Consider the following 14016-nt stretch of genomic DNA (forward strand, 5'->3'; position numbering starts at 1 on the left):
CAATGGTCTGAACCATCCAGTGATGTAGTGTGTGGTCCAGTCCAGTATATAGTAACTGTGTCCACTGGAGGAATAGTGATCAGAAATGTTATTGTTAATGGAACTGAATACATTGCTACTGGATTATGTAGTAACACTTTATACAAGGTTAATGTGTCTGCTGATAATATTGCAGGAAATAGCATCTCTACTACAATTAGAATAATGACTATTCCAGCAGGTTAGCTGATAAACGGACACATAACCTTATATGCATATGCCAAGAATTTGCACTGTATTTCGAAGTATTCTGTACATGCATGTACACATATTACATGCTTATTTTATTTTGAAAGATATTAATATTATTGGTGTTGTATATGTGAGTGAAAACTCGCCCTGCAGCCAACAAGACTACCTCTGTATAGTGGCTAGGTCCCAAATACAGTTAAGATACACTGTGTGACTCATTTTAATAAGGCCACCTTGTTACTAAGGTCAAGGCTCCAGGGATGGCCCAGGTTTTACTTTACGTATAGATACAAAACTATTTGTATGTTTCACATGCACTGTTGTTAAATAGTATTGTGTATATAATACAGTGCCTCACATGTAAATGTCAATGTCATGATGAATAAAGTCTCTTTCCGTTTTATGTAGTTTCACCTATTACTGCTCCATTCATTATTAAAGTCCAACCGTTGACCAGTACAACATTCATTATCGACTGGATACCATCAGATCCCAACTACAACTATATAGTAATATGGACTAACCTACATACTGGTGTGATGTACAACAGGACAGTTCCAGGGAATACAAACAGTTACACTGTAACAGGATTGAGTGGTGATGTAAACTATAATGTGAGTGTAGCTGCTGTGAACAAGTGTGGAATAATGGCAACTAGTGATCCTGTCACTGTATATGGTGAGTACAAACCTTTAAAGCATAATAATGTCTCACCTAGTCATCAAAGTCTTGGAAGTACAGTTAGAAGTTACAAAATCAAATCACTCTAATAGAGCAGTCATGTAAATTTCAGAGCTATAACTTACATCTGTGATTGAAAACTGTATATTTTTACAACTGACAATGAAGAGACTTTGTTGAAGGGATGTAACTATCTAAATAATAATTATTAAAACAAAATGACTGTAATTCATTTATGCATATAGATGCTCCCAACAAACCACAATTTGTATATTGTGTGTCTTACCAAGAACAACCAGCACTACAGATATTTTCCCAGGTATGAGTTTTTAATTGTATTTCTAGTAATTGTGTGCACGCATACATACATGTGTAATTTGTGTGGTATATCATTATATTTTGTTTGTTTGTTTTTGGATTCTTGCACAGGTTATGGTGGATTATCCAAGGATGTCTTTGACATTACAGTTCTCGACAACTGGTACTCCTACAACAGTAATAATATGTAGTGGCATACAGAATAATATACAGTACAATTGCACTGCAGAATTTACTGTTGACATAATTCCTTCAGTAGAGTTAATACAATCAGTGAATGTTACAGTCAGTGGTCCCTATGGTAGTAACTCATCAGTCATGGAGGTTGACCAAAGTATGTACTGTCAATTGCACATACAGATATACTTATTTTAAAAATTATGGTATGTGTATAAAAGAGAAGTATTTTATCTTATTGGTTTCATGTGAGTGGTAAATTACAGTACAAGGTTGTACAGTAGGTTGCAAAACAACGTTTACATTTCGTAATTGTAAATATGGTATTATTACTAAGTAATTGCACATGTTTGTACTGTAATTATATTTTGACCATAATCCATAATTACGCAAAAAAGTGGTTCTTCACCAGCCATATTTACAATATATTCATAATTATCAATAGAGCATAATTCGTAATTACGCTTTTGTAATTACATTACTAAAACGTAATTACAATTATGAAACGTAAACCCCTTTTTTTGCAGCCTACTATAGTACTGTATCTAATCCAAAACAGTAAAGCTGTAAAAAGGGTGCGCCCCCCAAGAAGACCATGGTGAAAAAAGATGTGAAATCCAAGGTGGCGGCCAAGAAATGGCTGTGATGGTAGGTTAATGGTAAAAATTTTAATAACAGCAATTCTGGTAAATTGGTGCCACTATGGCCTTTTTGGACCACACCCTTTTTTTACAGCTTGGCTGTTTTGGATTAAATATCACTTCTTTTTGTATACACCAAAGCCGTCTTATGGCCGGCTTTGGGGTTATTTTAACCAGTGGTGTCAAGACACACGGTAGTGTGTCGTGCGGCCCATAAAGCCGGCGCGTAACACCCGTGAGTATATTGACAGGAAGTAAGAAAACGCAATTTTCGCACCTCCGTAGCTCTGTGCTGCCTTCATGAAACAAGACGATTTTTGCTGTGGACACTCCCTTCACCTTCAGCACTCCACATTCCAAATTTGAGCGAAATCGCATCAAGCGTTCCCGAGATATGCGACTTCAAAAATTGGCTTAGTTTCTTCGTTTTTTTTTTTCTTCTTATTTTCTTCCTCTTTTCGCACACTTACAAAAACTGCTATAAAACGCGAAAACCATATCCGATCGCCTTTAAAGTTGGCACACAGAAGGGGGGTATAAAGGCGCATCTCTGTACCAACTTTGGCTGGAATACGATAAACAGGCAAAGAGTTATGAGCGATTAATCACGAAAAATAACACCAATATTTTGTCACGCCTACAGGGTAAACCGCGTATGGGAAGAAGCTGAAAATCGGTGGGTGAATAGGTTAACTATTGAACCTCAAACCTTTTGTGGTTTGAAAGAAATCGAGCTAAAAACCAGGAAGATACAACGAAAAAACCAACAGTGTGTAACAATTATGCAATCGAGATTAGCTAATAAAAAAACGACTGCTTGCCACGTCTACCAGGTAAACCGCTTGGGGTAATGCTTTGAAAATCGCTGTACAGATGGAATTATCATCTTAGAAAGGCTCTTCAATGGTGTAGAAGAATCAGACTTAAAGCCAAGGAGTTATAACACGAAATCCAACTTGGTGTAGCAAGTGCGAGATCGAGATACTCTAATAGAGCAGTCATCCTAATAGAGCATTCATCCTAATAGAGCAGTCACCCGAAGAGAATTCAAGAGATCAGTTAGAAACAAGTAACCTGTATAGAGATCAGCTACAAACAAGTCACCCTGTAGAGAGATCAGCCACAAACAATTCACCCTGTAGAGAGATCAGCTAGAAGAAATTACCTTGTAGGGAATTCATGCAACTATAGAAAGAGATAATTCAGCTAGAAGAAATCACCTTGTAGAGTTCAGCTACAAAGAAACCACAATGTAGAGAGTTCAGCTACAAACAAATCTCCCTGTAGAGAAATCAACTAGGAGAAGTTTCCTTGTAGAGAGTTCAGTTACAAAGAAGCCACCATGTAGAGAATTCATTTACAAACTAGTGACCCTGTAGAGACATCAGCTAGAAGAAGTTACCTTGTAAAGAGTTCAGCTACATAGAAACCATTCTGTGAAGAGCTCAGCTGCAAACAAATCACCTGTACAGAATTCAGCTACAAACAAATTACCCTGTAGAGAGATCAGCTAGAAGAAGTTACCTTGTTGATAGTTCAGCTACAAACAAATCAGCCTGTAGAGAGATCAGCTAGAAGAAGTTACCTTGTAGAGAGTTCAGCTACAAAGAAACCATCACGTGGAGAGTTCAGCTGCAAACAAATCACCTGTAGAGAGTTCAGCTACAAACAAATCTCCCTGTAGAGAGATCAGCTAGGAGAAGTTTCCTTGTAGAGAGTTCAGTTACAAAGAAACCACCGTGTAGAGAATTCGTTTACAAACTAGTGACTTTGTAGAGACATCAGCTAGAAGAAGTTACCTTGTAAAGAGTTCAGCTACTGTAAAGAGCTCAGCTGCAAAAAAATCACCTTTACAGAATTCCACTACCAACAAATCACCCTATAGAAAGATCAGCTAGAAGAAGTTACCTCGTAGAGAGTTCAGTTGCAAAGAAACCACCATGTAGAGAATTCATTTACAAACTAGTGACCCTGTAGAGACATCAGCTAGAAGAAGTTACCTTGTAAAGAGTTCAGCTACATAGAAACCATTCTGTAAAGAGCTCAGCTGCAAACAAATCACCTGTACAGAATTCAGCTACAAACAAATCACCCTGTAGAGAAATCAGCTAGTAGAAGTTACCTTGTTGATAGTTCAGCTACAAACAAATCACCCTGTAGAGAGATCAGCTAGAAGAAGTTACCTAGTAGAGAGTTCAGTTACAAAGAAACTATCATGTAGAAAGTTCAGCTACAAACTAGTGACCTTGTGGAGACATCAGCTAGAAGAAGCTACCTTGTAGAGAGTTCAGTTACAAAGAAATCATTCTGTAAAGAGCTCAGCTGCAAACAAATCACCTGTACAGAATTCAGCTACAAACAAATCACCCTATAGAAAGATCAGCTAGAAGAAATCACCTTGTAGAGAGTTCAGCTACAAAGAAACCACCATGTAGGGAGTTCAGCTAGAAGAAGTTACCTGTAGAGAGTTCAGCTACAAAGAAACCATCATGAAGAGAATTCAGCTACCAACAAATCTCCCTGTAGAGAGTTTAGTTAGAAGAAGTTATCTTGTAGAGAGTTCAGCTACAAAGAAACCATTCTGTAAAGAGCTCAGCTGCAAACAAATCACCTGTACAGAATTCAGCTACAAACAAATCACCCTGTAGAGAGATCAGCTAGAAGAAGTTACCTTGTAGAGAGTTCAGCTACAAATTTAAAGAAACCATCATGTGGAGAGTTCAGCTGCAAACAAATCACCTGTAGAGAGTTCAGCTACAAAGAAACCACCATGTAGGGAGTTCAGCTAGAAGAAGTTACCTTGTAGAGAGTTCAACTACAAAGAAACCATCATTAAGAGAGTTCAGCTGCAAACAAATCTCCCTGTAGAGAGTTCAGTTAGAAGAAGTTACCTTGTAGAGAGTTCAGCTAAAAAGGAAACCATCATGAAGAGAGTTCAGCTGCAAACAAATCTCCCTGTAGAGAGATCAGCTAGAAGAAGTCACCTTGTAGAGAGTTCAGCTACAAAGAAACCACCATATAGAGAGTTCAGATGCAAACAAATCACCCTGTAGAAAAATCAGCTACAAACAAATCACCCTGTAGAAAGATCAGCTAGAAGAAGTAACCTTGTAGAGAGTTCAGCTACAAAGAAACCACCATGTAGGGAGTTCAGCTAGAAGAAGTTACTTTGTAGAGAGTTCAGCTACAAAGAAACCATTCTGTAAAGAGCTCAGCTGCAAACAAATCACCTGTACAGAATTCAGCTATAAACAAATCACCCTGTAGAAAGATCAGCTAGAAGAAGTCACCTTGTAGAGAGTTCAGCTACAAAAAAACCACCATGTAGGGAGTTCAGCTAGAAGTAGTTACCTTGTAGAGAGTTCAGCTACAAAGAAACCATCATGAAGAGAGTTCAGCTGCAAACAAATCTCCCTGTAGAGAGTTCAGTTAGAAGAAGTTACCTTGTAGAGAGTTCAGCTACAAAGAAACCATTCTGTAAAGAGCTCAGCTGCAAACAAATCACCTGTATAGAATTCAGCTACAAACAAATCACCCTGTAGAGAGATCAGGTAGAAGAAATTACCTTGTAGAGAGTTCAGATACAGTAAAAAGAAACCACCATGTAGAGAGTTCAGCTACAAAGAAATCACCCTGTAGAAAATTCTGCCACAGACAAATTGCCCTGTAGAAAGATCAGTTAGAAGAAGTTATTTGTAGAGAGTTCAGCTACAAAGAAACCGCCATGTAGAGAGTTCAGCTAGAAGAAATTACTTTGTAGAGAGTTCAGCTACAAAGAAACCATCATCTAGATAGTTCAGCTGCAAACAAATCATCTGTAGAGAGTTCAGCTACAAACAAATCTCCCTGTAGAGAGATCAGTTAGAAGAAGTTACCTTGTAGAGAGTTCAGCTACAAAGAAACCATTCTGTAACGAGCTCAGCAGCAAAAAAATCACCTGTACAGAATCCAGCTACAAATAAATCACACAGTAGAGAGAACAGCTAGAAGAAGTTACCTTGTTGATAGTTCAGCTACAAACAAATCACCCTGTAGAGAGATCAGCTAGAAGAAGTTGCCTTGAAGAGTGTTCAGTTACACAGAAACCACCATGGACAGTTCTGTAATAAACATATGTATTATATATATAATTTGTACATTTACTGATTAAATCAGAAATATTTAAGGTTCATCTGCTTCATCTTTTCTTCTTCCTGTGGTAAAGAAAAAAAGATAGGTTAAAAAACTTCCAAAGCAGGCCATAGGCCGGCTTAGGGGTATACAAATACAAAAAGAAGTGAAATCTAATCCAAAACAGCCAAGCTGTAAAAAAAGTGTGCGGCCCTCAAAAAGGCTATGGTGAAAAAAGATGTGAAATCCAAGGTGGCGGCCAAGAAATGGCTGTGATGGTAGGTTAATGGTAAAAATTTTAATAACAACAATTCAGGTGAATTTTGGTGCCGCTTGGTCAATTGGCACAAAATTCACCTGAATTGTCGTTATTAAAATTTTTACCATTAACCTACCATCACAGCCATTTCTTGGCCGCCACCTTGGATTTCACATCTTTTTTCACCATAGCCTTTTTGAGGGCCGCACACTTTTTTTACAGCTTGGCTGTTTTGGATTAGATTTTTCTTTACTGCAGAGAAAGAAGAAAGACATTCAAAGCAGACTTTTTTTGTATTAACTATTTTTGATTTTATGAGTACGTAATTATACAAATTTTGAACTCTTGGTAATATTAATGTGTGACCTGCTTGACATAGACACTATGCTGACCGGTAACCTGACTAGTTTGTATAATTTTGTTTATCAAATCGCAATAAAATACATTGGGTAAAAATGCATACTACAAAAGTAATTTTACGTACATTTTAATTGCTTCAGTAATCATTGAAACAGTACTCGAATTGATAGGACTTTATAATATTGGATTCGCCTCTTCATGGAGAGTAAGAATATCTTTGTTTCATTTCTGTGCCATGAAGCACAGATATCTTTTGTATTATATCTTTTCTATGGGATAACTTGTTTGTCGCTGATCTCCACTGGGTGACTTGAAAAGTAGCAGAACTCTTTACGTGGTCACAAAAAATGTAGCTGAACTCTCTACAGGATGATTTGTTTGTAGCTGAACTCTCTACATAGTGACTTATTTCTAGCTGATTTTTCAACAGAATGACTTGAACTCTTTACAGGGTGATTTGTATGTAGCTGAACTCTCTACGGGGTAAATTAGCTGATTTCTTTATGGGGTGACTACATAGTTTGTAATTGAACTCTCTACAGGGTGATTTGTTTGCAGCTGAACTCTCTACAGGGTAACTTGTTTCTAGCTGATCTCTCTACAGGGTGACTTGTTTCTAGCTAATCTCTCTACAGGGTGACTTGTTTCTAACTAATCTCTCTACATGTTGACTTTTTTGTAGCTGATCTCTCTACAACATGATTTGTTTGTAGTTGAACTCTCTACAGAGTAAATTGTTTGTAGCTGAACTCTCTACAGGGTGATTTGTTTACAGCTGATCTCTCTACAGGGTTATTTGTACGTAGCTGAATTCTCTACAGGGTGATTTGTTTGTAGCTGAACTCTCTGCAGGGTAACTTTTTTCTAGCTGGTCTCTCTGACTTGTTTGTAGCTGAAGTCTCTACAGGTGATCTGTTTGCAGCTTTTCTAGGTGATCTCTTTATAGTGTGATTTTTTTGTAGCTAATCTCACTACAGGATGACTTGTTTATAGCTGATCTCCCTACAGGGTTATTTGTTTGTAGCTAAACTCTCTACGTGGTGACTTGATTCTAGTTGATCTTTCTACAGAGTGACTTATTTCTAGCTGATGTCTCTACAGGGTAACTTTTACTAGTTGATCTATCTACAGCGTGATTTACTTGTAGCTGAACTCTCTACAAGACGATTTTTTGTAGCTGAACACTCTACAAGGTAACTTATTTTTAGCTGATCTCTCTACAGGATGACTTGTTTCTGGTTGATCTCTCTAAAGGGTGACTTGTTTCTAGCTGATCTAACAGGGTGATTTGTTCGTAGCTGAACTCTCTGCATGGTGACTTGGTTCTAGCTGATCTATCTGCATGTAGGGTAAATCATTTCTAGCTACTGGGTGAATTGTGTCTAGCTGATCTATCTACAGGGTGATTTGTTTGTAGCTGAATTTTCTACAGGGTAATTTGTTTGTATCTGAACTCTCTACAGGTGACTTGTTTGTAGCTGATCTTTCTACCAGGTGAGTTGTTTCTATCTGATATCACTAGGGTGTAGCTGAACTATTTACTGGGAGATTTGTTTGTAGCTGATCTCTCTACAGGGTGAGTTATTTCTAGCTGAACTCTCCACAGGGTGATTTGTTTCTAGATTAATTCTCTACAGAGTAGCTGAATTCCTTGTAGCTGAACTCTGTATAAGGTGATTTGTTTGTAGCTGAACTCTCTACAGGATGATTTGTTTCTAGCTGAGTTCTCTACAGAGTGGCTGAATTCCTTGTAGCTGAACTCTGTATAAGGTGATTTGTTTGTAGCTGAACTCTCTACAGGGTGAATTGGTTTCAAGCTGATCTCCCTACAGGGTGACTTGTAATGGTCTGAATCGCTATAGCGATTTGTTTGCAGCTGCCTGGTGACTGTTCTATTAGAGTATCCTTGCAGCTGAATGCTCTATTAGGGTGACTGTTCTATTAGACTAGTATCTCGATCTCTCTTTTTCTACAGGTAGTTCATTTTCAAATCATAGCTAGTGATTTATAATCCTATTCTTCTGTATTACTACAAGGACTTTCTATGATGATAATTCCAGCTACATACCGATTTTCAGCTCATTGCTCTAAGCGGTTTGCTTGGTAGGCGTGAATACTAATAGTTTTTCTTTTATTAATAAAATTTGATCGCGTAATTGTGACACAGGTTGGGTTTTATGTCATATCTCATTGGCCTTTATCTGGATTCCTTTCACACCACAAAAGTCCTACGATGGTTACTGCATTTATTTAGCAATTTTCAGCTCATTCCTTCAAGGGGTTTATTTTTATTTATTTTATTATTATTATTAGCACGTACTTTACCGGCAGTGACCAGCACTGAAGGTCTGACAGCAATATGTACCTTGTGGGCGTGACAGAATTTCGACCTTGTTTTATGCAAATAATCGGTCATAACTCCGTGAATGTTCATAGGATTCCTACCAAACGTTGTACTCAGATCAGATCCGCTGTAATGAGCCCTTTAAATGTGCCAAATTCCAGCCCAATTGGAGCACACATTGGTGTTTTATGGTAGATTTTGCAAAATGTATGAAAAGAAGTACGACTTATGGTCCGCAAACCGAAAATCAACTTTTACAAATTGATCCCCCTACCAATGTGGGATGTTCATCATAGTATACCATTGCTAGATCCACCATGAAACTGGATGCATAATTGTTGTCTTTACAGAAATATGGCGCTTTTTGTATCTCATGAGATGTGCTCCACGCAAAGGACCAGATGAAACTTGCTACTTAACCAGATCTTATCTAGAGTTGTTATAGTTTAAAAGTACACACAACAGTAAGCAAATGATTTGCTACATTCGCAGCACAGGGCTGCTTTCTTTTAAAAATTACAAAACGAAACACAAAATTTTGAATTCAAGCTTCCCTACCAGCCAAGACAAGAAAAGCCAAATATTCTTCACAGTATTGTGATAAGGTTGGGGTGCATAGTCTGTCTATGCTGTAAGTCTGGAAAGGATCTTATTATTATTATTATTATTAATGGACAAAAATTGCTTGGCAGTACAAGACTGTCAAGCTGGGCCGCAGGCCTTTGAGAGTGCCCATATCTTGTTGTTCTCCATAAATCATCAAGATTCTTCTTGAACAATGCCACGGTTGGTGCAGAAATAACATCTGCTGGAAGAGAATTCCACAAATTAACTACTCTGTTGGTGAAAAAATTATGCCTCACTAGTAGCCGAGATCGAAATTTAAAGAGTTTACGGTGGTGACCTCTGGTGGTATCCGTATTACTCAAAGTGAAAAATGAGATAGGGTTGATGTCATAGTAACCATTCAATATCTTGTAGGTCTCTGAGATTTCTCACCATCTGGGCGACGAGCGTCAAAATTTTCTGCAACATTTGGGAATTATATTGTGCCTTCTAGCCATTTCCAACGCGTCTGCAGCCACAATACCCATCAATGACGGACTATAACGATTGCAAAAGATGTCCCTGGATAGTTGGTGCCAGTGGTTGTCAATTATTATTTCATCGATACCCTTCACGCATCATTCGAAGCTCTAGACCACTGGAGGCAGCTAAATCGTCCAAAACTGACTTCACCTCTCATGCTCCACAGTAGCTTCAAATCTTTACTAGATTACCCTACAGCGCCATCATGTTGCAAAGTACTTAAAAATAAACTGAAAAAAGCATGAAATCTTTCATCAGCTACGTAGGTGGGGCTCCTGTTGAGGTGCTGAAATACTACATCATAAGAAATCACAGAAACAACAACTGCTGCTGCTGCCAAACATTTTGGTCCATCTTTAATTATCATTCTAAACAAAATTAGGTGATCCTTGTGGCATTAGAAGTGCTGGTAGGCACTTCAGCATCATTGAGAGAATCCTGTGAAATGAAGCACGAAAATTTTGACGCTTGTCACCCAGATGGTGAGAAGTCTCAGATCCTTTCCAGACTAACAACATAGATAGATAGACTATGCACTCAACCTTATCAGAATACTGTGAAGAATATTTGGCTTTACTTGTCTTGGCTGGTAGGGCAGCTTGAATTTGAAAAATCGTGCTTTGTTTTACGATTTTTGAAAGAAAGCAGCCCTGTGCTGGGAACCAAACAAATCATTTGCTTATTGCTATGCGTACTTTTTAACTACAATAACTCTAGATAAGGTCTGGCTAAGTAGCAAGTTTCATCTGGTCATCTGTGTGGAGCACGAAATTTAAAAAATAAATTGTACGTCTCGTGAGATATAAAATTCGATATTTCTGTGAAGCCAACAATCATGCTTCCAGCTTTATGGTGGATCTAGCAATGGTATGCTACAATGAACATCCCACAATGGTAGGGAAATTGATTTGTAAAAGTAGATTTTTCGGTTTGCGGACCCTAACAGTTCGTAAAAGAAAAAAATGAAGAAATTAAGCAAAATTTTGGCCTGAAAATGGTTGGAGCGGTTTTCTTCAAATTTGGTATCTAGGTTCACCTACCTGGCCAGCACGTCTGTAGCAAATTTAGTTCCAATCAGATAAGGGATCACAGAGCTACATATGTGCAAAATTGTGTTTTCTTTCTTCCTGTCAATATACTCATGGTGTGGTGCTGGCTTCTTGGGCCGCACAACACACTACTGTGTGTCTTGATTAATAGTGAATACAGTATATGTGATTGGACCTGTGAAAATAGGGCGTATGGGCACATAAAAATTGCCTACTTTTTGCACACTTTGATTCATAATAACTTTTGATTCCACAATTACTCGGCCATGAAATTTTCAGCATGTATTAACAATTTATTTGGCTTCAACGTACAAGTTACAGAATAAAAGTATTCTATTCCAGTACTGAGATATGAGATGCTATATATCAGGGTGTAGTTTGTGCCCACATGCCCTATTTTTGCATGCCTGGTCACATATAGTCCAATACAGTGGCGATTCTAGACCTGACCTACAGGGGGGGCCCAGTAGGGAACAGCATAACTATTGTTGTTTGGCTATAGTATAAAGTAGAATTTTCAGGGGGGTCTGGGGGTGCAACCCCCAGAAGCTGCAGGATTTTTGCAATTTAAAGGCTTGAAAACAGCCTAAAATTTGTTCTAAAAACATGAAAAATGCTAAAAATAACAATGCCAATCTGTACAGCAACTTTTCCCCAAGATTTTTTAAAAGTTATTTTTTAACAGGGGGGGCCTTGGCCCCCCCTGGCCCCCCCTGGCCCCCCCTTAGAATCGCCTATGGTCCAATAGGTGTCATGCTGAACCCATCTAGGTCTTTCACTCCATGCATTTCCTACTTTATAAAGAACCCCACATCTATATACATACTTACCCTAGCACAAACCTGAGCAATATTATCCTGGCTACTTTTGGCAGTGTAGAGTGATCACTAATTTAATGCCATGAATTTCTCAGGAAAACTAAGTACGAGAAACTGAATAGCTATGATAATTAAAACTGTTAGAATATACATATCACATACAGTATATACAAACAATGAAGTTCACTTCTGATATTTAGGCACTTATTAATGGTGTATACTGTATGTAGTATTTTACTGTCAATTAACTGTGTAAAGAAATATTATTGTACAGAGTGTCAAATGCAAACTCATTTTTCTCATATAGAAATAGGTCCACTATTGGGTGTAGCTCAAGGAGAAATGTTGAAAAATTCAGCTGAATTGGTTTGTACATTAGCTTGTTTTTCTCCTAACGTACACTGCAAATTGTCTACCATTGCAATTGATGGTATTAAGTGTGAGTTGACCCCAAACTACACCACAAGTTCCATCTCAGGATCATCCAACAGTTATGATTATCCAACACAGAAGATCATACTATATGACTTAACTAGTGGTAACAGATATAATTATTGTGTAACTGGTGTGAGTGTTAGCGATGATGAAATAGTGGATGTTGGAGAGCCAATATGTGGTACCTTTACAACTAGTACTGCAAGAAGTGAAAATGACGGTATGTACATATTTTTATAATAATTATTTACAGGCTATGCCACCAGATAATAAGTATATTTGCTAGTATACATCCATACACCCCACCCCCCCCAAAAAAAAATACAGTTTCACATTTGGCAAATGAGCAGCATTTAGACAAACCAAATCTTTCCATCTATACATAGCACATTAGGACAAATTCACCAAACTTATAATGACCAAAAAACTCTGCAATTGAAATTTGAGTTTCCTCACAGGTATACAAATATTATACTTTCCAACAGAGTTATCATCATCATCAACTGTGATGGTTGCTACAATATCATGTTCACTAACCTTCATCTTAACACTAACAATAACCGCTATTGTCACATTCATTGTCACATATATGTGTATGAAGCAGAAATCTGATGTTACCAGTAACCAGGTGCAGCCAGCACAAAAGGTGTTCTATGAGAAAATAGATCCTTTACATATTATTAATCCACAAAATCCACAAAATCCAGTATATGATACAAGTCGTAGACCAACTGCTCAAGATCTCAATAAATCATCTAGTAACAATGGCTATGAATTAATGGCTAGTGTAAAGGTTCAAAGAGATGTAGATAGTACCATACCACTGCCGTGTGATGGAACTCGTGAAGTATCAACTAAATCTGACCGTTACACCCAAATGATGAAACATCCACTTTACCACAATATTAAACCTGGTCAACATTTTGATACTGATGACAGGAACAACTTATAACATCAGTCAGAGATGAAATAAATACTGCCTATGCTTGAAATTAAGTTTATATGATTATGAATCCATGCATATTGTACTGCAAGTAAACACTTATTTGAAAATTGCAATTTTTTTGTATAATTGCTATGTGCAGTATGAACAAAATTAATATTGAATTTATTGTACAAAGATTTGCCATTATAATTAGCTATAGTATGTTCACATTGAGCTGAATCCTCAAAAACGTTTAATAACTCATGGATGCAATTACTCACGATCTTGAAATTTGGCTCATTTGTAGTACTTGTTGACCCGCTAAAAATATTTCAAAATCTTTTTGTTCAAATGTTTGACATAATATTTACGGCCAATCAAAATTTTCACAATACATTTCCTATGGGGAAGCCATACAAATACAGTGTCCATTACAGCCCTTTCCCGAACTTGTAATGGAGCCAAACCGTACATGTCTGTTGTTGACACCTTTGCTGTTACCAATAATCATCTGGTTGGCTGAAATATTAACTCTGTTGAGAAAAAATCCTCTTTTAATTTTTAGCTGTTTTTCAGGAT

General features: G+C 37.5%; 1 protein-coding gene across 1 annotated transcript; it reads left to right on the forward strand.

The window, feature by feature from the left end:
• Positions 1-92: 92 nt before the first annotated feature.
• LOC136260622 (uncharacterized) lies at positions 93-13520 on the forward strand. Its single transcript, XM_066054432.1, has 7 exons — positions 93-220; positions 640-909; positions 1158-1231; positions 1342-1564; positions 12385-12615; positions 12670-12732; positions 12998-13520. Exons 1-7 carry the CDS (start codon positions 205-207, stop codon positions 13462-13464), a joined length of 1344 nt encoding a protein of 447 aa, XP_065910504.1. The 5' UTR covers positions 93-204; the 3' UTR covers positions 13465-13520.
• The last annotated feature ends 496 nt before the right edge of the window (positions 13521-14016 follow it).

Source organism: Dysidea avara, chromosome 1, assembly GCF_963678975.1.
Source record: "Dysidea avara chromosome 1, odDysAvar1.4, whole genome shotgun sequence".
NCBI classification, from domain to species: Eukaryota; Metazoa; Porifera; class Demospongiae; order Dictyoceratida; family Dysideidae; genus Dysidea; species Dysidea avara.